The 22,205-nt window shown below is 51.8% G+C and overlaps 1 protein-coding gene across 5 annotated transcripts in view; it reads left to right on the top strand.

The window, feature by feature from the left end:
* Positions 1–1,056: 1,056 nt before the first annotated feature.
* The window catches only part of L3MBTL1 (L3MBTL histone methyl-lysine binding protein 1), a 37,582-nt gene continuing 16,433 nt past the window's right edge, over positions 1,057–22,205 (top strand). Inside the window, exons 1-6 of one of the 5 annotated variants that reach the window (XM_083801863.1) lie at positions 1,057–1,280; positions 18,907–19,029; positions 19,276–19,438; positions 20,189–20,412; positions 21,570–21,714; positions 21,868–22,006. In XM_083801863.1, coding sequence (XP_083657989.1) covers positions 19,303–19,438; positions 20,189–20,412; positions 21,570–21,714; positions 21,868–22,006 — 644 coding nt within the window. In that variant the 5' untranslated portion in view covers positions 1,057–1,280; positions 18,907–19,029; positions 19,276–19,302. The other 4 variants (XM_083801866.1, XM_083801867.1, XM_083801864.1 and 1 more) reach the window with 4 other exon arrangements.

Genomic DNA, 22,205 nt, shown 5'->3' on the forward strand with positions numbered 1-22,205 from the left:
TCCAGGGGAGTTAGGTTAACATTAATGACTTAGAGGAGCTCCCATCTTTCATGCCTCCTGCCTGTTGTAGCCCAATTTCAAGCTTAATTTTTGAAAAAGGGTGAAAATCATGTTTAAGCCACCTCAAAACCCCAATGCAAGGCAAGGATGGGAGATGCTGGGGCCCTCAAGCTCAGCCTGACTTCTCAGTATTGTGGGAACAAAGTGCTTCATGACTACCTGCTTCTGCTATGAAAAGGGGTGGAGGCAAGACAACGTGGCAGAGCTGGATTTACCGTTCCTGCCACAGTTTATCAGAGTTCCTGAGTGGGGTTGTTCCCTCTTAACAGCAATCAAAGCTGCCATGTCTTGTCTACACCAGCTCTCCAGGGCTTGGGTGTAAGCAGAGGCGCTGTTTTGCTGCTGAGCGGCGTGCAGCATTTCTCTGCTTTGCCCAGAACTGGCACCAAGAGCTGCACTCGAGCTGGTGTGCTCCCCTTCCTGGAGCTCTGTGCTGGTCAGCACTTGCCTTCGCTCCCACCCCACGGCTCTTTTGCTGCCCGCGTGCTGGCAGCCGTTGCCTCGGCTGGGCTGACTGGTCCTTGGCGGTCACTGCTGGTGCCGGGTCCCACCTGTGCTCTGTGCTGGGCACCGGCGGTGCCCGGAGGGCCGGGGAGCCCCGGAGCTCGCCGCTGCTCCAAGGCCGGGCCCCGCCGCCCGCTCCGTGCCCGCGGGACGCGGCGCAGGGCCCGACGGAGCTGGGCCGGGCCTGGCGGCGGTGGCGCGGCCCGGAGGAGGGCACCGCGGGCAGCGGGCGGCTCCCGGGGAGCCTCGCGGCCCCTTCCGCACCGCGGCCGCGTCGGGGCTGCCCGGGCTGCGCGTTGCCGTGGCGACCCGCCGTGCGCGGCCAGGCAGCTCCCCAAAATCGTGCGGTCGGATTAAAAATTGACACTGCAGCGTTGAAGAATACACGGGTTACCATGGCGACGGCACTCATTAAGTGCATGCATTCTCAACCTGCCCAATTACCGCCCCCCCCCCCCCCGTGCACACACTCACACTCACGCACGCGGCCGGCCCGAGCCGCCCAGCGCCCCTCCCGGCGCGGGGCTCCGCTGCCCTCGGGCCGCGCGGGCGCCGCGGAGCCCGGCAGCGGCGGGGCGGCACGGCTGTCACCCGCATCTGCGCAGCCCGCTCCCGGCCCGTGCGGCTCCGGCGCGGCTCGGCGCGGCCCCGCGAGCACCGCCCTGGCCGGGCCGCCCGGTGCGGTGCGGTGCGGGCCGCCGGGCGCCGCCGTGCAGGTAAGCGGCGCGGCGGGGGCACTGCCGGGCCCGGGCCCGCGGCAGACGGGGGCTGCGGCCAGCGCCTCCCCGCCCCTGCCAGCCCGGGCTCGCCGCTGCGGCGGGCTCGCTGGGGTTCTGCCTTTCCGTGTTTTATTTTTTTCTTTCTCCCCGAAAGGCAGGACTAGCAGCGCGGTAGCTTTGCGGTTCGGTCTCCCCAAGGGCAGCGGGGCACGCGCGCCCGTAGGCCCTGCCCGAGCCTCGCCGAGAGGGGCGGCCCGCCCCCGCCGGGCCCCTGCGCTGTGCTGGCCGCGCTGTCCCGGGGCAGGGCAGGGCAGGGCGCGGGGCCGGGCCCTGGCGGCCGCCGGCTGCAGGGGCAGCTCCTGCCCGTGGCGCCCTCGCTGCGCGCCGCCCCCTGCAGGCGAGGCGGCCCCGGCGCTCCCCGCGGAGGCGGGGGCGGGGGGGAAGAACTCCGCCATTTTCACGGCCTGAAAGGAGAGCCGTGCCTTCGCGGCCGCGGGGCCTCGGGCTGGGCCCTGCGCGTTGCGCGGCGGCTGAGGCCGCACCGAGGCCTCACCGGGCCCGGCAGCGGCTCTGCGGCTCGGCCTGCCGGCGGGAGAGAGAGAGGAAAGCCGGGGCGGCCCTCGCTGCCCGTGCCGGCCGGGACGCGGCGGGAAGGAGGCGGCTGAGTCGGCCCCGGGCCCCGTCCCTGCGTGCGGGGCTGCGCCCGAGCCGTGGGGCCGCTGCTCGGCGTCAGCGGGAGTCCCGGGCCCTGCAGAGCGGATAGGGAGAGAGGGGCTGTTGGGATAGTTTTTGGACTGTGTCATGTCTGTGCAACACAGAAATTTTTCTTTATGCATAACACTATGCCAAACAATGGGGGGCGTATCTAACCGAAAAAAAAAAAAAAAGAAAAACAAAAAAGCGTGTGCGGATGTGTGTCTCTTCTGGAGTAAGTTCTGTACTGGCTGGCTGTAGATCATGGTGCGCAGACTGGTCTGCCGCCACGGTGGCTTCTTGGGAGAACAGGATAACCCCTTTCATTCCACCCTTTGTTGACTGCTAGGGGGAGCAAACAGGGTTTGTGTGGTGTGAGACAGGGCTCTCACCATGTTGTGTGGGGTTTATGTGGCAAGGTTGCAGTAGCGGGGGGCTGTAGGGGTGGCCTCTGTGAGAAGAATCCAGAAGCTGCCTCATGTTAGATAAGGGCCAGTTCCAGCTGGCTCCAAAGGGACCCACCACTGGCCAGAGCCGAGCCATTAAGCGATGTTGTTTGTGCCTCTGTGAGAGAACATTTAAGAAAGTAGGAAAAAACCTGCTGGGCAACAGCAGCTGGGAGAGCGAGGAGTGAGAAACAGCCCTGCAGACCCCAAGGGCAGTGCAGCAGGAGGCAGGAGGTGCTCCAGGCACACAGCAGCAGTTCCCCTGCGGCCTGTGGAGAGGCCCCTGGTGGAGCAGGCTGTCCCCCTGCAGCCCACGGGTCCCACACGGAGCAGATCTCCACGCTGCAGCCCGTGGAGGAGCCCCCGGTGGGGCAGGTGGATGTGGCCTGGAGGAGGCTGCGGCCCATGGAGAGCCCCCGCAGGAGCAGGCCCCGGGCCGGAGCTGCAGCCCGTGGAGAGGAGCCCCCGCAGGAGCAGGGGGTCTGGGGGGAGCTGCCACCCGTGGGGGACCCGTGCTGGAGCAGTTTGCTCCTGGGGGATGGACCCCGTGGTACGGAGCCGTGTGGGAGCAGTTGTTGAAGAGCTGCTGCCTGTGGTCAGCCCCCACAGGCTCAGTTCGGGAAGGACGGCATCCCGTGAGAGGGACCCCAAGCTGGAGCAGGGGCTGCGAGTGACCGAGAAGGAGTGCCGGAGACGAAATGTCATGGGCTGACCATAGCCCCCATTTCCCTGCACTGCTCGGGGGGAAGGAGGTGGAAAAAGGTGGATGGGGGAAGGTGTTTTTAGTTTGTTTTTAGTTTCTTACTGCTCTAGGTTGTTAGTAATAGATAATAAATTGCATTAATCTCCCTTATGTTGAGTCTGCGTTGCCTGTGACAAAAATTCTTGAATGAATTTCCTGTCTTTATCTCAGTCCTTCAACACTTTCATTTTTTCTCTCCCTTTCCCTTTGGGGGGGGGGGGGGGGATAGAGTGAGAGAGCGGCTGTGGTGGAGCTCAGCTGTCCAGCTGAGTAAAACCCCCACATGTGTGCCCAGGAGTGACCAAGGGGTGTCTCTCCCATGTGGAGCTCCTGCAGTGTCCAGGAACTCCAGCTGAGGCAGAGACAGGGCACAAGACTGCTCTTTCTTGGCTTTCCCAAGAAATTCTCTTTAGGCTGCATGGAGGTTGGTAGATGCCTGGCAACGTTCCTTCTGGCATTTTTCGGCGGTGCATGAAAACATGCTGTCCTGGCACCTGAGGATGACACCGCTACAGTCCTTGAAAGTGGCTGCAGCATGGCATTAGTCCAGCCTAGGGGGCTGTGCAACAAACAGCTTGGGCTACGGAGAGGATGGTGTAGGTGGTCTAGGGCAGACTCTGAATGTATTTCTGTATTAGTTATAAAAGGAGATAGAAGACTGGACATTTTAAAATGTTTTGGGATCATATCTTAGTCCTCTTTGGATGCTTTTGGCTGCTCATAAGTGTAACTTGTACTTCTGTGGGGATCGGCACCCAGATGTTGGCTGCCTGAGTTTCAGGCTGCCTTCTGGTCTTAGCATTGAGCCTGGATGATGTTACCTTGAGCCCTTTTGGGGCTGGTGAGTGAGGGCAGAATAAGCAGAGAGAGGTGATAGTTTTAACTTGGCCTGGGTGAGAAGGTGGGGAACTGGCACTGCTCCAGTGTGAGCTGTGCTCCCCCAAGCAGGGTGATCAGCCATGCCTGAGTCTGCCTGCTGTGGATTTCACCGGAGCACAGTGTCTGGCCAAACAGGGAGCACCTCAGCAGCATTAGAGTATAAATTTCAAAAGCCAGGCTGTAGACAATAGCATGCTGGAATGTTCTGAGCAGTGCTTGGAGGCGGAGTTGGCTGGCAAGGTCTTTAGTAGCCCCAGCATGGCATATTAGATCACTTCCCAGCCAACATGGGTTCATGAGGGGTAGGTCCTGCCTAACAAATTTGATTTCCTTTTATAAGATCACCCATCTAGTCGATCAAGGGAAACCAGCTGATGTGATCTTTTTGGACTTCAGCAAAGCTTTTGACACGGTTTCCCGTAGGATCCTACTGGACAAAATGTCCAGCATGCATCTTAACAAAAACATCATGCGATGGGTGAGCAATTGGCTGACGGGCAGGGCTCAAAGGGTTGTGGTAAATGGGGCCACATCTGGCTGGCGGATGGTCACCAGTGGGGTCCCTCAAGGCTCCATTTTAGGGCCAGTCCTCTTCAATGTCTTTATAAATGATTTGGATGTAGGACTAGAAGGTGTTCTGAGCAAATTTGCTGATGACACCAAACTTGGAGGAGTTGTGGACTTGGATGAGGGTGAAAAGGCCTTGCAGAGACATCTGGACAGATTGGAGAGCTGGGCGATCACCAACCGCATGAAGTTTAACGAAAGCAAGTGCCAGGTCCTGCACCTGGGACGGGGCAACCCTGGCTGTACGTACAGACTGGGTGACGAGACGCTGGAGAGCAGCCCCGCAGAGAGGGATCTGGGGGTTGTGGTTGACACCAAGTTGAATATGAGCCAGCAGTGTGCCCTGGCAGCCAGGAGGGCCAACCGTATCCTGGGGTGCATCAAGCACGGCATTGCTAGTCGGTTGAGGGAAGTGATTGTCCCGCTCTGCTCTGCGCTGTTGCGGCCTCACCTCGAGTACTGTGTGCAGTTCTGGGCACCGCAGTACAAAAAGGGCGTGAAACTGTTGGAGAGTGTCCAGAGGAGGGCGATGAAAATGGTGAAGGGCCCAGAGGGGAAGACGTATGAGGAGCGGCTGAGGTCACTTGGCCTGTTCAGCCTGGAGAAGGGGAGGCTGAGGGGGGACCTCATTGCAGTCTACAGCTTCCTCGTGAAGGGGAGTGGAGGGGCAGGTGACCTATTCTCTGTTATCACCAGTGACAGGACCCATGGGAACGGTGTTAAGCTGAGGCAGGGGAAGTTTAGGCTGGACATCAGGAAGAGGTTCTTCACCGAGAGGGTGGTTGCACACTGGAACAGGCTTGCAGGGAAGTAGTCACTGCACCAAGCCTTTAGGAATTTAAGAAGCGATTGGACTGTGCACTTAGTCACATGGTCTAAACTTTTGGGTAGACCTGTGTGGTGCCAGGAGTTGGACTTGATGATCCTTATGGGTCCCTTCCAACTCGGGATAGTCTATGATATTCTATGATTCTATGATAACTGCTTATTCTTCCCAGGTGTGTGTCTGAGCCATCCACAAGTCCAGGAGCAGGTCCCAGTGACAGTGACACTGCTGGGATGGCAGGTGACACAGCCACCAGGAGAGAAGTTCCAAGTGTTTCTGCGTTGTTAACTCTGACTGTACCTGAAGCGAACAGCCACTTGATGCTCTCTTGCCCTTCTCCCTCCCATCTCTGTGTTCACAGCATCCATTCAGTAACTTGAAATGTGCAATACAGAAAACAGCCTCTCATCACCCTGAAGAACATTTCACCCTGTTTTGAGCTGTAGGTAAAAGCCACAGCACAGAGAAGAGCAATGGAGACAGCCTCAGTCCACTCCAACCCTCACCCTTTGCTGCAGCAAAAACTTAAGGGGTCTGGGGGCCCTGATGTACCTCCAGAGGATTTATTGACTCATGGGTTTAAAGCAGTCAAATTTGGAAGGGAAGAGGTGTGTATGTTTGCCTTTATCCACTGGACTGCCTGCCTGTGTGAAGGGTGCTGCTGAGTGTTCCCCTGTGTTTATATGGTGCAAATACTATTACAGTGCCATTAGTCTCTTACAATGCCTGCTCTGGGCAATGCCTGAAGACAGAGGAAATTCCAGGAAATCAGCTCCCTGCTCACTGTCTGCAGTGCTTTGTAACACCATCTGTAGTTTTAGCATGATCCCAGGTGTTGCTTTTTATTAAAGGCTCAGTTTTGCCACTGGAGGTAATTAAGTGTCCAAGTTTCAGCCTGGGCTCTGTCCAGTAGCTCCATGTCTGTCCTGTGCTGTGGAGCCCAGAACTGGATCCAGTGCTCCAGCTGTGGCCTTGCCAGTGCTGAGCAGAGGGGAAGGAGCACCTCCCCTGACCTGCTGTGGTGCTCCTAATGCAGCCCAGGATCCCCTCAGCTGTCCTTGTGGCAGGGGTATGCTGCTGGCTCATGGTCACCATGGTGTCCACCAGGACCACGAGGCCCTTTCCTGTAAAGCTGCTTTCCAGGCAGGCGTCCCCCAGAGCACACCAGTGCAGAAATAATGTTTTAAATTCTCAGAAGCTACAAAACCAGTAAACATGTTATATTGTTTTAGATATAGCTATTTTAAGCCAATTTTGTGATGAAAATATATATAAATTTTGACTGCACTGTGCTTTATAAAGTGCTGATTGATGGGGCTGTAGCACATCCCTGAGCTGAGAGCTGCTCTTCTCCCTGCTCCTTTATGGCCTGTTGCGCAGAGCTTAGCTTTCCTATCTGCCAACAGATAATCCCCTGGCTTTGTCATGGGTTTGTGAGAGGTAGGGTGTGAGGCCATGGCAGAGTTGGAGCCTCTCGTGTGTAGCAACAATAGAAATTGGAACAGCACTTCTTCCAAGCTCAGGATCGGTGCAACCCTAAGAGTCGGAAATCGGGGAAGGGGGGCAGGAAACCTGCGTGGATGAGCAAGGAGCTCATTGATAAGATCAAAAGGAAGAGGAAGGTCTATGAAATGTGGAAAAAGGGCCTGTCCTCTTGGGCGGAGTATAGAAGTATTGTCAGGGCCTGCAGGGACGCGACGAGGAAGGCTAAAGCCCACCTAGAAATGAGGCTTGCAAAAGAGATAAAAGATAATAAGAAGGGTTTTTTAAGTATGTAAACAGTAAAAGGAAGACTAGGGATAATGCGGGTCCCTCACTGAACGAGGGGGGTGTCCTGGTAACGGGAGACACTGAGAAGGCGGAGATACTGAATGCTTTCTTTGCTTCAGTCTTTGCTTCAAGGACTCCCCCCTGGGACTTCTCAACCCTGGTGGGAGGAGAAAGGGTCTGGGAAATGGAGGGCTCCTCCCTGGTTGACGAGAGAGTGGTTTGGGAGCATCTGAGTGGGCTCAACACACACAAATCCGTGGGTCCTGATGGGATGCATCCACGTGTGCTAAGGGAATTGGCAGAGGTGATCACCGAACCACTCTCTATCATCTTGAAAGGTCCTGGAGAACAGGAGAGGTGCCTGAAGACTGGAGGATAGCCAATGTCACTCCGGTCTTCAAGAAGGGCAAGAAGGAGGATCCAGGAAACTACAGGCCTGTCAGTCTCACCTCTGTCCCTGGAAAGGTGTTGGAACAGCTTGTTCTGGATGTCATCTCCAAGCAATTGGAAGAGAAGAACGTTATGAGGAGTAGTCAGCATGGATTCACCAAGGGGAAGTCGTGCTCGACCAACCTCATTGCCTTCTATGATGGCATCACCAGCTGGGTAGATGGGGGGAGAGCAGTGGATGTCATCTACCTTGACTTTAGCAAGGCTTTCGATACTGTCTCCCATGGCATCCTGATAGCAAAGCTGAGAAAGTGTGGGATAGAGGAGTGGACAGTAAGGTGGGCTGAGAACTGGCTGACTGGCCGAGCTCAGAGGGTGGTGATCGGCGGCACAGAGTCCGGCTGGAGACCTGTGACTAGCGGCGTTCCCCAGGGGTCGGTGCTGGGTCCCATCTTGTTCAGCATCTTCATCGACGACTTTGATGAGGGAATAGTGTCTGCCCTCAGCAAGTATGCCAAAGACACAAAGCTGGGAGGAGTGGCCGATACGCCAGAAGGCTGTGCTGCCATTCAGCGAGACCTGGACAGGCTGGAGAGATGGGCAGGAAGAAACCAAATGAGGTTTAATAAGGGCAAGTGTAGAGTCCTGCACCTGGGAAGGAACAACCACATGTATCAGTACAGGCTGGGGGATGACCTGCTGGAGAGGAGCTCTGCGGAGAAGGACCTGGGGGTCCTGGTGGGCGACAGGTTGGCCGTGAGCCAGCAGTGTGCCCTGGTGGCCAAGAAGGCCAATGGGATCCTGGCGTGCATTAAAAGGAGCATGGCCAGCAGGTCAAGGGAGGTGATCCTCCCCCTCTACTCTGCCCTGGTCAGGCCTCACCTGGAGTACTGTGTCCAGTTCTGGGCTCCCCGCTACAAAAAAGACGGGGATCTCCTGGAAAGAGTCCAGCGGAGGGCCACAAAGATGATACGGGGCCTAGAGCATCTTCCCTATGAGGAAAGGCTGGGAGACCTGGGTCTGTTCAGCCTGGAGAAAAGAAGACTGAGAGGGGATCTCATCAATGTGTATAAATACCTGAGGTGTGGGAGACAGAGGGATTTGGCCAGCCTCTTTTCAGTGGTTTGTGGGGACAGGACAAGGGGTAATGGCCACAAGATAGAGCACAGGAAGTTCCACACCAACATGCGAAAGAACTTCTTCACAGTGAGGGTGACGGAGCACTGGGACAGGCTGCCCAGGGAGGTTGTGGAGTCTCCTTCTCTGGAGATATTCAAGGCCCATCTGGACGCCTACCTGGGCAGCCTGCTCTAAGGAACCTGCTTTGGCAGGGGCGTTGGACCCAAAGATCTTTCAAGGTCCCTTCCAACCCCTTCAATTCTGTGATTCTGTGAAATTCTAGCTTTCCAAGTCCCCCTGCTGCTGGATACTTTGCTTCTCAGATGTGAAGGTTTTACTACTAGAGACTGCAATTATGGAGACATATATCTTGTCAAAGCTGGTTGAAATATGCTGCAGGGTCTGACTGCAGACAGATGGCTCTATACACATACATTGAGAACACGACTGCAAAAACTGCTGTATTGCAGGAAAACAGGCCAAGAAAGAGCATTTCTGGATGAAAGGTTTTTTTGGGTTTTTGTGAGAAAGTATTCCTTCCAGCTAACATATCACGGTGGTCTCTGGGGGGACAACAGGTCAGTCATACATGTGTGGCCAGGGTGTCCTAGGATGGCATTTCTCCTTTCTGGCTTCTCTGTTAGACCCCAGAGCATGAGCCTGAGGTCTTTTGTTGTCCCTCAAGAGGTGAGAGAGAGGAGGGGATATGCCGAGATCTAGTTCTCTGAGTAAGCCAATGAAAGAGTGAGTTGGAAGGCTTGCTGAAGGGACTACTATGTCCTAAGTACACCCACTGTAAGACATAGAATCATAGAATTATAGAATGGCTTGGATTGGAAGGGACCTTAAAGATCATCCAGTTCCAACCCCGCTGCCATGGGCAAGAATGAGTATGATGTATGATGTCATGCTCAATACCAGGAAAACAGGATAACTCCACGATAACTCTGATAAGTCGAAACTAGCTTTCACCTCTAAAATTGCTTGCTATTTTAAAATCTGGATGGAGGGGTTATTGAAAGCTCTGTAGTGTTGACTTGGTCCTGGTCAAATGTTGGTCTGGTCCTGCCGGGGGCAGGTCAAGTTTTTACTGGATGTCACTGGGACACGTGTAGTCTGAAAGTTCTTTAAGTTCCCAAATGTTCTGGTTGTACCCAGCAAGCAGATAAGCACCACACTTCCATTTGCCCACCACACAGCTGGATGGGGGAGAGAACTAGGGAAAAAAAAGTAGAACTTGGGTATTGAGATGAAGACAGTATAATAGGAAAGAAACAGGAAGAATAAAAGGAAAAAAGAAAAGAATACACAAAGCAGGTGATGTACAATACAATTGTTCGCCACCAGCCGACTGATGCTCAGCCAGTCCCTGAGGAATGGTAGCTCCCCTCGCCAGTTCCCCCTGTTTTTGTTGTTGATCGTGATGTTGTGTAGTATGGAATATCCCTTTGGTTGGTTTGGGTCAGCTGTCCTGGTTGTGTTCCTTCCCAGCTCCTTGTACACCCCCAGCCTCCTTGCTAGCAGGCATCTTGAGAATCTCAAAAGACTGAGGACTGGAGGAAAGCAAATGTCACTCCAGTCTTCAAAAAGGGCAAGAAGGAGGACCCGGGTAGCTATAGACTGGTCAGCCTCACCTCCATCCCTAGAAAGATGATGGAACAACTTATCCTTGGCGCTGACTCTGGGAGTATCAAGGATAAGAGGGTCATTAGGGGCAGTCAGCATGGCTTCACCAAGGGGAAGTCGTGCTTGACCAACCTGATAGCCTTTTATGAGGACATATCGAGGTGGATAGATGATGGAAGGGTCTATCTTGATTTCATTAAAGCTTTTGACACTGTCTCCCACAGCATCCTTGCAGCTAAACTGAGGAAGTGTGGTCTGGACGATCGGGTGGTGAGGTGGACTGTGAACTGGCTGAAGGGAAGAAGCCAGAGGGTTGTGGTCAATGGGATGGAGTCGAGCTGGAGGCCTGTATCTAGTGGAGTCCTTCAAGGGTCGGTACTGGGACCAGTACTGTTCAACATATTCATCAATGGCAATGTATTCAATCACTGACAACACTAAACTGGGAGGAGTGGCTGACACGCCAGAAGGCTGTGCTGCCATCCAGCGGGACCTCGACAGGTTGGAGAGTTGGGCAGGGAGAAACTTACTGTAAGATAACAAGGGCAAGTGTAGGGTCCTGCATCTGGGCAAGAACAGCCCCAGACACCAGTGTAAGTTGGGGACTGCCCTGTTGGAGAGCAGCAAAGGGGAGAGGGACCTGAGGGTGCTGGTGGACAGCCGGATGACCATAAGCCAGCACTGTGCCCTTGTGGCCAAGAAGGCCGGTGGAGCTGGGTCTCTTTAGCTTGGAGAAGAGGAGACTGAGGGGTGACCTCATTAATGTTTGTAAATATGTAAAGGGTGAGTGTCAGGAGGATGGAGCCAGGCTCTTCTCGGTGACATCCAATGATAGGAGAAGGAGCAATGGGTGCAAGCTGGAATATAGGAGGATCCACTTAAAATATGAGAAGAAACTTCTTCACATTGAGGGTGACAGAGCACTGGGACAGGCTGCTCGGGGGGGTTGTGGAGTCTCCTTCTCTGGAGACTTTCAAAACCCACCTGGATGTGTTCCTGTGTGACCTGATCGAGGTGTTCCTGCTCCGGCAGGGGGATTGGACTAGATGATCTTTCGAGGTCCCTTCCAAACCCTAAAATCTGTGGTTCTGTGACTGATCCTGTGTAAACACTGTTCAGCAACAACTAAAATGTCAGTGTTTTGTCAGCATCTTTTTCATTACAGATCCAAAACATAGTACCATATGAGCAACCATGAAGAAAATTATCCCAACAAAACCAGGATAAATTCTACCCTTTATTCCATACCATTTAAATTATGCTCGGGTCCCATGCTTTCCACTATGTCCTCCCTTCTAATTACCACCACCCTTCCCATCCTTTGATGTACACACACAGACATAATTTCCTTAGACTATGGGCTATCTAAAATGTCCATTGAGGTCATTTAGTACATGACTTTGGGCTCTGTTCGTTGTAACCATCCTCTAGGGCAGGAGAGATGGTTCATGGTGTTGGATTGTAGCATGCTGAAGCCAGCTCTGGCTCCATCACCACTTCACTTGCCTGGTTCCATCAAGATTCGTTCTTCATTTGTTTGGATGATTCTTACTGTAATACCATTGACATGATGTACAGCATTATATAGCAATTGGCATCGTACTATTCAAGTCATGGGCTATTCTCATGCAGAATCAAATTCCCTTGAGGTACACAGTGGACTTCCCCATCCTTCTGCATTATCTACCAAGTGCACCCAGGTCCCTGAGCAAAAGCAATCCCACAGATGGGCTTGCCTTTGCCTGAGGCAGGAATAACCTAGATGGTCTTCCTCAACATGTTTTGTACACACACTACAGGAATTTTATCCCCTTCTACAGTACATAAGGGGTTTTGATTGGGCAGGGCCAGCTCAACTGGCAGAATCTCTAGCGTTAACTAACCAAGGGGCTTTTGCTAAATGTGTATGCCAATGTTTGAATGTCCCAGCACCCATTGCACTGAAGTGTGGTCTTTAACAGTCCATTGTATCATTCATTTTTCCCTAAGGCTGGTGCATGATAGGGGATGTGATATACCTGGTCAATGCTCTTTGACCCAGGTGTCTATGAAGTTGTTTCAGAAAAGAGTCCCGTTCTCTGATTCAATTGTTTTTGGGGCTCCAAGTCACCATAAGACTTGCTTATCAAAGCCCAGGGTAGTGTTTTGGGCAGTGGCATGGGGCACAGGATATGTTTCCACCGTTGCTTGCCTTGGAGGGTTCATGGTAGTGTGTTAGCCTCCACTCACCATTAGACATCCTCACTGGCCATATGGGACTATTAAAGGACAAACAAGTCTTCCTGATCGCTCTTTGGGTCTCCAGGTGACGAATCAGCTCATGGATGGGAATCAGGTACTCTTGGTGCGATATTGCTGCTGTTGCACTGTTGTGGTTGTGATTGGCACCTGCTGTTCTTCAACCCTCAGCAACCCCACAACAAAAGGGTCCTCTGAGAGTCCGGGCAAGGTAGACAGCTGTTTAATCTTCTCCATATTCAAGGCAGCTACGCCAAAAGCCTACCAGTACCTGGCTGGAGGCAGGGCCCTTCTAGTCCTGGCTGCAGTGTTCATTACTTAATTCTTTGAAGTGCAAATCAGAAGTCCCTCCATTTAGATCAGACATAAGATCAGCCCTTCTACTCCGTCTGGGGGACTGACCAATAGAAACTGGAGCAGTAATTTTCCTGGAAGAACTCCTTTTGGTGACTGTTTTATTCTTACAACTCGCATATCTGCCCTTCTAGCTTCAAGGCAGATTTTCCATCCTCCTTCCTCATGTCCTCTGTGTGATCACACAGGTTAAAAAATCACAGGGTGGTACATGGTGTGTACCCACTATATCCTCTCTCTTGAGTAGACAAATGCTTGCTCCTAATCGCTGAGATACTGGTCTGCACAGGTGGGAAGGAAGATACATTCTCTTTGAGTTGCTGGACCTCTTGGTACAGTTTCTGCACCACTGAGGTGCAGGCCTATGGAGAAGAAGAGAAATTTTCTTCATTTTGCTGGAGTTGGCTGACCACTACATCCACTGTTGGTTCATCTCCATCTTTCCAGGTGTCATTGCCTGTGCACTGGCACACAACGATGGTGCACTCTGTACAAACTTCTGCCTCATTGATCATGTGCACTGGACCTGGTCTGTATCTTTGTTTATCTGCTTGTTATCCAGGTCACTATAAATCACCTTCAGCACCTCAGGTACTGGATACCTTTCTCCATGGTGGTCCACTTACCTTGGTGACATACAGCATCTTCCTTGAAGGGATGCCTTTCCTTGATGCCTGACAGGAGTTGCCTCCAGAAGCTGAGGACTTCTGCCCCCTTTCCTATCACTTTGTTTATTCCTCCTTCCCTAGAGAGGGATCCCAGCTGCTTGGCTTCCCTGCCCTCTAATTCCAGGCTACTGGCCTCATTACGACAGCATCAGAGCGGCCAGGTGACAATGTGCTCACCTGGGTGAGGGCTGAAATCCTTTTGTATATCTCACAGCTCTCTCAGGGATCAGGATCGGGTGGTTTCTGACTCATTTATGAGTTCTGTCTCTTCCCCATCCTGTTCTTGTGATGGTCCTGCTGCAGAGCAGCCTGCCTCTTCCAGTTCTTCCTCCTGGTATCTCCGAGGAGACGCTGCTTCTTCCCATACCATATAAGCTGACTTCCACTGCCATTGTTTCTTCTTGACTACAGGCGTGGCTGATACCATTGTGGGTTGGCTCTCTGCTTCAGCCACAGTGTTTGTGGCGGGAGTGTGAGGAGCTGCAGTGCTTGTAGCAGAAGTTAGATTAGCCACAGTGTCTGTTGCTGGAGATGGATTAGCTGCAGTGTCTGTTACTGGGGTTGAATTAGCCGCAGCGTCTCTGGTGGGAGCTGGATTAGTGTTGAGCGTGGCTTGGTAGGCATAGGCCAAGCCCCAGCATGTTGCAGTGATTTGTGTCTCTTTGGATTTGCCAGGGCAACAACAAAGTTTTTACCAGTTTTTCAGTGTTCTGCATTTGTTCAGGGGTGAAGTTCCAAAGCACTGTAGCGCAATTCTTGTGCCGTGCATATCCTCCCACGTTCCCTGCCACTCAGCTTTCCTGCTTCAGGACAGACCTCTGGGTGACATTCTTAAATAGTTGTTTAACCCTAGACAAAACCTGAAACACGTTCAAGAGATATAGCAATAGGAATATGCTTGTTTGAACATCCTGAGGATATTTAAAGTTTTGAAGAGCCGTTGAAACTAGCCTGGAGGAGAAGAGAAGGGGAAGGTGTCCTCCACAGATTGATTCCCTGTGGAGAAAAGGTAAAAAGTGTACTTATTAATAATTTCCGTAAAACAGTTCCCAAAGTACAAGGATGACAGCAGTGCTGAATACAAATATAAGATTAGGCTCATGGCCAGTGTAACTTATTGAATATTACATACAAACTGAGGAAACCAAAACCAACCTTAAGACAGTCCTCAGAAGTGAGAAACAGCAAGCCAGCATTACATAAAAGAACATTGCGAGCAAATAAATAAACTTTGAGAGCAAATAAATCAATGTTGTGACCAGCAACTGTTAAATTAATGTAACACTTACAACAAATTATAAACAAATTTGTTCTAACACACACCAGTCAGATCTGTTGTTATCTCAACCCTTCGTGCCCCACATTGGGCACTAAAAAGGACTGTTGTGGCTTAACCTGTCAGGCAGACAAGCACCACACAGCCTTTCGCTTGCTTCCCCCACAGTAGGAAGGAAAAGAGAATTGGGGGGAAAAAGGGAAAACTTTTGAGTTGAGCAAAACTTTGGGTTGAGATGAATACCATTTAATAGGAGAAAAAAAAAAGAGGAAAAAAAATACACAAAGCAGGTGATTGCACAAATGCAATTGCACACCACCAGCCAACTGATGCCCAGCCAGTCCCCAAGCAGTGGCAGCCTACCCCAGCCAACTCCCCCCAGTTTTATTGCTCGCCATGACACACATGGCACCGAACGTCCCTCTGGCCATTGGGGCCAGCTGTGCTGGCTGTGTCCCCCCCAGCTTCTTGTGCCCTCCAGCCTCCTCACTAGCAGGGCAGCACAAGAAGCTGAGAAGTCCTTGACTGTACTGCTCTGCAACAACTAAAACATCGCAGTGTTATCAGCATTATTCTCATCCTAAACCCAAAACACAGTACTATACATGCTGCTAGGAGGAAAATTAACCCTATCATGATTGCATCCATTACACTAACTGAATAAAAATTTAGAACATAAATAACTTTTGTTTATTGTCTAGAGCAGTCACCAGAAAAGAAATGTGTTAGTTTGAGCATTGTGCTAATTTGCAGGAAGTATTTTCCATTCCAGGAGTTTTCAAGACCAGCCTGGATAAAGCCCTCAGCAGCCTGGTCTGATCTCATAGCTGGCTCTGCTGTGGGTAGGAGTTTGAGCTGGAGAGGTTGAGCTGGAGAGGTTCTGAGGTCCCTTCCAGCCTGAATTATCCAGTGATGGACTATCTTTAATGGATTATATGAGGGCTTACAGGAGACCCTTTAAAGTGACTTCTGACTTCCATTACAATCTCCACCCTTTGTCAGTTTGGACCAGGCCATAAGGTTTAATGTTACAGTGAACTCCCCTTGCTGCTACCCCAGCCTGGGCTTGTCTATTAGCCAGAGTCCCTTAGGGGTGTACCTGCTCCAGCACGGCCTTCTCCATGAGCCAAAGTCTCTTCAAAGAGACTTTGAAGAGACTTTGAAGAGCCTGCTGTGTCGTGGGCTTACCTATGGTCACAGATGCTTTGAAGTGTACCTGCTCTGATGTGTCCCTTTCCATTGGCTACAGTCCCTTCAGAGGTCCCTTTGGACACTTGCTTTGCCGTGGTCTCATCCACAGCTACGGATACTTTGAGGTATTCTGGCATGACCTTATCCACAGACACTGCAATACCTACCTGCTGTGGCACAGACTTTTCCGTGGCCACAGACACTTTGAGCTGCACTTGCTACGCAGTGGGCTTACCTGTGGCCACGGACACTTCATGGTGTAGGCGCTCCCAGTGGACTCATCCACAGGTCGCAGTGTGTCAGACCTGAGTTCAGCCCGCAGTTCCAACCTGCCAGTACAGCAGCACAGGGACAGCAGCGATGTCAGCCCAGGCGGATGGGGCATTGCCGTTGTCAGAGTGCACCCAGGCATGGCAAAGCACAATGATAAAGAGTAGAGGAAATGGCAGAAGCAAAAGCAGCCCCTAACAAACACTGCATTCTACACACATTAAAGCAAGCAAGCCCAGCAGCAAGCACAGGAGCCTGCTGATTAGCAGCTAAACAGCTGTAATATCTATAAATTTTGTCTAGCATACTCCCCACTGCAAGCAAATCTGTCATCATCTCGAACTCTCTGGTTGCCACGTTGGGCACCAAAACCAACTGTTGTGTGACCCGAACAGGCAGCTCAGCACCACTCAGCCGCTCACTCACCCAGGTGGGATGAGAGAGGGAATCGGAGAAGGAAAAGTGCAAGAACTCATGGGTTGAGATAAAGATGGTGTGCTAGGTAAAGCAGAAGCCACATGCACCAGCAAAGCCAAACAAGGAATCATTTGCTGCTTCCCACCGGCAGGCAGGTGTTCAGCCACCCCTAGGAGAGCAGGGCTCCCCATGTGTAAGGGTTCCTTGGGAAGACAAATGCCATTGCTCTGAACATCCCCACACTTCCTCCTTCTTTACCCAGCTTGTATTGCTGACCGTGACATCATTTGGTTGGAATATCTCTTTGTCAGTTTGGGCCAGCTGTCCTGGCTGCACCCCCTCCCAGTTGGCAGGGCAGCATGAGAAGCTGAGAAGTCCTTGACTCTGTGTAAGCACTGCTCTTCAACAACTGAAAACATCAGTGTGTTATCACCATCATTTTCATCAAAAATCCAAAGCACAGCATTGTGTGAGCCTCTACAAAGAAAATTAACTGTATCCCAACCAAAATGCTGACAGTGTAATAGACTGCTGTACAGAGTTGAGTTTGTGTATCACCCAGCACTGGAACTAGTTATTTTTATTCTAGTCATTTTCAGTCTCAAGTTCTATTTAAATAATAATAATAAAAAAAAGCCAACAACTGACACAAAATGAAACATCAGTCCTTGAAACATTGGGCCCAAGTGATGAATCAAGGATAAATACTGGATTTAAATGGCTAGAAAAGCAGATAGGTTTCTGGTAGGTATTAGGAAGCAGCAAGGCCAGATTGGGTGCCAAGTACATTTTGGCTTTCAGCTGGAGCAAGGTGTCCAGTTGAGTTACTCAATTCCTTCAGTTCTTCTGATACTTAATAATGTCCTTCTGTCATTGGACCTGGAAGGTATGAAAGGTCAGTGCCTTCTGTCAGTTGAATATGAGATATTTCTGATCACAAATCTGACAGCACTGCAAGAGAAAGGTAGAAGTAAATCTCCTATCATGAGTACACCAGCCCACTCTTTACCCTCTGGTTGTAACACCTTTGTCTCTCGGTGTAAAATTCCAGATGTTGCCTTATGTAGCAATATTCTTATTTACTGGACCTTCAGTGAAACGATCCCCTTTCCTACATGTTTGTCTTTTCTTTCAAATTCAGGTTGCATCAGAAGCAACCAAGACTTGGGCACAGTCCCATAGATTAGCCCGTAGAGCAGTCTTACCTCCATCCCATCTCCAAGGGCAGCTGGCTGCTGCTTCGGGGAGGGTGCAGGACACAGGGCAAGTCCAGAATCCTCTGGCCCAGTGCCCTCAGTTTCCAGCAGTCTGGTACATCTAGACCATCATTTTCAATAGGCATGGAGAGAACTTCTGTGAACGCATCCAGTGATATTACTGGTTTTGCTTTTAATTCTGTATTTGCACTGCATTTTTCATTAGGTAAGAGCAGCACTGAAAGCCCTCCCTTGCTGACGCCCTCTGGGCACTGGGTGATAACGCTGTTCTTGCCCCTGCTTTGCAGACAGAGCCTGGTCTGGAGACACTCTTCTGTGGATCTTGTCCTGTCCTCCAGGGCACAGCGGGTCCAGCTGCTGCCACAGGATATGGGTGAGGTGGTTGGCAGGGCAGTGCCTGCTGGCTTAGGCCTGGCCTCTTCTACCCAGGAAAGGGAGTAGGGACCCAGCCCTTGTAGCCAAGTCCAGGTGAGAACCCAGATTACGAGGCAAGGTACGAGATCAACCAGGAGACCCATCTGCAGGCCAGGTCCCATGACTGCCATACAGAGCTGAAGTCAAGCCATGCTCCAGATCAGCAGGGCTGAACATCAGCACTGCTAAAGCATGGCATGGGCAGAGGCTGTGCTTAAATGGGGCTCCTGGGCCCATTGGTAGGGGTCCTGGCTGAGCCTGGTCAGGGCCAGTAAGGCACAGCAGTGCTCTCAGGGTTCTCAGACCCCCTCTTGCCTACTCTTTGAAATTCACAGCTAAACAGGTTAAACATCACTGATCTGTGAGAAATTCAGTTGCATGCAATGAACTTCATGCCTTTCTTCTCATTAAGCCATATTGTTTGTGAAATTCTCTCTAATAGCCAGTTAGAAGAAAATCAAGAGTCACTGCACAGATGGAGAACTGAAAGATGAACTTCAGGGACCTCTTTCTTTTCCAGGGTAGGGTTTGCCAAATCTCAGTCACAGTCTGCATCTGAGTGGTATAGGACCAGAGTGGAGCCAGGAGCAGCCCTTGCTTGTGGTGGACCTGCTGTGCTCATACCATCTTATGGTGGTGCCAGGTAAGAAAAACCCTTTGGTGTTCGCAGGCTCTGTGCTGTGATCTCACAACATTTTACTTTACTAAGTCATGTTGGTACCAGCTGTGGCTTTCATTCTCTGCTCTCGTGGGTTCAATTGACCTTTAATACATCTTACAGGGATGTCTGCTGGGAGATGGTGGAAAGGGAGGGACCATCCTCCACTGTCTCTTTCTCACTCCCTTGTGTTTGTACTACCAACTTGATTTCTTTCTTGTTGGCTTCCAGTGGCTTGGTCTGTGCCCACACAAGGTGATGGACAGCAGAGCAGAGATGGAGGTTGTGAGAAGCACAAAGGGGAATGCTGCTGGGGAGGTCAGTGTCCATGTGGTCACCACTGAGAGCACTGTGCAGAGCACTCACCTGCCAGCGACTGCCTTCATCATACCAGGTATGTGGGATTGTTCTGTCTACCAGGTAGTTCCTCAGCTTTCTCACTACACATCGATACCTCTCACACTTCTTGTATGTCTGTGCATACAAACCTTGGGAGGCAAAGCCATGCTGCTGTTACTGTCTTAGAGATTCTCTGTTGGCTATCCCACATCACTTTGATAGTTTGTGGCTGATGAAAATCTCTTAACTTTTGAACTGAAGCCCTGGTCTCTAGGGTTCTGTGCCAGTGCAGCACAGTGTGCTTGGATGCCTGCTCTGTCTGGCCCAGCTGACCAGTGTCTTTCAGGAGGATGTGCATTAGGTGAGATTGGGGGTATGCATTAAAAGCAAATCTCCCAGTTTTTCCTGCTCCTGATGTCTCAGTTCCCACTGTGGAAAGGCCCTGGATTATATAGTGCATTCATTGTGCAATCCGGGATCTCACTGGCACAAGCCTGCCACAGCAGGTGGCTGCATTCTGGTCATGGGAACAGGCTGAGGTTAGGCTGAAGTAAGAACCCCTGAATGTGGATAGTGAGGGTGCTGCCTCCTAGTACCAGCCATCCCTGGCTAAAGATCCTGTTGGGTCCTGCTGCCTGCTTATGAGTACTTTAGACCACAACACTGAGCCCTTGGCAGGAAGATTATGTCCACTCTGTCATTTTGTGCTGTCTAAGGCCACTGTGGTTCTTTTAAGACTTGTTTGCATCAGTGAAGTGTTCCATGTATGTCTCTGTTTGGTTGTTTCTTTTTTTCCCCTTTTAAGCAAATGCCACTACCATCAACCTTCCTGCAAGCACCTTAGAAATCCAGCGATTCCCGAGGGAGCCACAGAGAAGCACAGGGGCTGAGAGGACAGAGAGGGGAGCAGGGAGTGAACCTGTCACAGCTACTGTCATCCCCCAGATCAGCGGGGTGCAGACCTGCAACACAGTCCGTGTGCTGGAGTGGAAGGATGGGGTGGCTACTTTGCCTGGAAGTAACCTGCGGGTAAGTGTAACTATGGGCCACTACACTTGCCCTCCTCCCCCCTATGCCAGGCTGGGTCCACTGGAATGTGACGTGGGGTCCTGGAAGTACCCGTGGCCCTGCTGGAGAATCATAGAATCATAGAATCATAGAATATCCTGAGTTGGAAGGGACCCTTAAGGATCATCAAGTCCAACTCTTGATACCGCACAGGTCTACCCAAAAGTTCAGACCATGTGACTAAGTGCACAGTCCAATCTCTTCTTAAATTCAGACAGGCTTGGTGCAGTGACCACTTCCCTGGGGAGCCTGTTCCAGTGTGCAACCACCCTCTCTGTGAAGAACCCCCTCCTGATGTCGAGCCTAAATTTCCCCTGCCTCAGCTTAACCCCGTTCCCGCGGGTCCTGTCACTGGTGTTAATGGAGAAAAGGTCTCCTGCCTCTCGACACCCCAGAATACCTCAGCTGTTCCCATTCTGCAAGGCTGCTTGTGCCCCATCCCTACCTCCACCTTGCACTGTGTTGTGAGCTTAGTGGAGAGCACATGCAGAGTGTGTGTGGGGCTGCAGCAGGCCTGCCCTGTGCGGGGAGGCAGAAGGATGTCCCTACTTGCTGTGCAGGGCATTTTTGCTTTCCAAGCTGTGCTGTGGTGTTGGCTGTCAACAAACTCCTGCACTCATCCTGGAAACAGCAGCCTGGCACTCATCAGACAGCAGGTACCTGTAAGTGTGCTGAGGCTACTGAGTAGCATGAAGGAGCTTGCACAAAGTGGATGGATTTCTCAGCTTCTATTCAGCCCCAGGGCACCACATCATGCTTGCCTGATCAGTGCTACCAGCTGGTGCTGATTGCACCCAAGTGCAGACAGAAGGCGGAGGAGGGCTAGGACTGGAGCCTCTCCTGTGTTCCTTCCCTCCTTGAGCCATGTATTGTTCTGCAGTGCACCAGCCTGTCAGGCTCAGCAGCCAGCAGAGACTGCCTGCAGGAGGAGCAGCACAGGTGACTTCAGAGCTGTGCTCACCCCCATCACTGGAAGAGCTGGCCTCTTTTTGGATACACTAATCACCAAACCATGTCCCTGTCATTCTCAGAATTCCCATGCATCGACTAGCTTTCAAGTTACATTTCTATCCTCATTGTTAACATTTTTCCTTCTGTTTTTTGGTTCAATGTCATAGTTTCGAATAAATGAGTATGGGACACTGAAGGTGGTGAGTGCTGATAAGATGCCTCCATCGGAAGCTATAAAGGAGGGCCACGCAGAGAAAGATGGGGACTCAGAGGTGGCACCAACTAGCAGGGACAATCCTACTCCTGCTCAGGGTAAGGGCACCACTGTGGTACTTCTGGTGTGGGTAACATCACTCTGTAGGTGCTGTCTGGCTTAGGACATAAACAAGGCAAATATTTCCTGCTTCCTGCTCTCCTTTCTTTGCTGCTCCTTGGCCCTCACTACTCCTCTTCTCTCCAACTCAGATGTGTCAGAACAGCCCAAGCTGCCAACACCAGAAAGCATGTGCCACTGTGACACATGTGGCCGGAGACATGTGTCAGATGGAGCCCGGGAAGGCAGGGGCTTCTGCAGCGAGCACTGTCACCAGCAGTTCATAGAAAGGTAAAGGAAGGGGAGTCTGCTCCGTGCAGAGCCAAATCCATCCATCTGCCCTCTCTCCCCTGGTCTGTATGCTCCAGCAAGAGATGCAAGTGCATCTGCCTCTGGCACGTGCTGGGTACCCCACTCGTTTCCCTCTTTCCTGTAGGCAGGGTGTCCTGGGTACGATGTGGGGTAGATGAAAACTTGTTCCAGGAGGCAA

Source organism: Anser anser (genome assembly GCF_964211835.1).
Source record: "Anser anser genome assembly, chromosome: 16".
NCBI lineage: Eukaryota > Metazoa > Chordata > Aves > Anseriformes > Anatidae > Anser > Anser anser.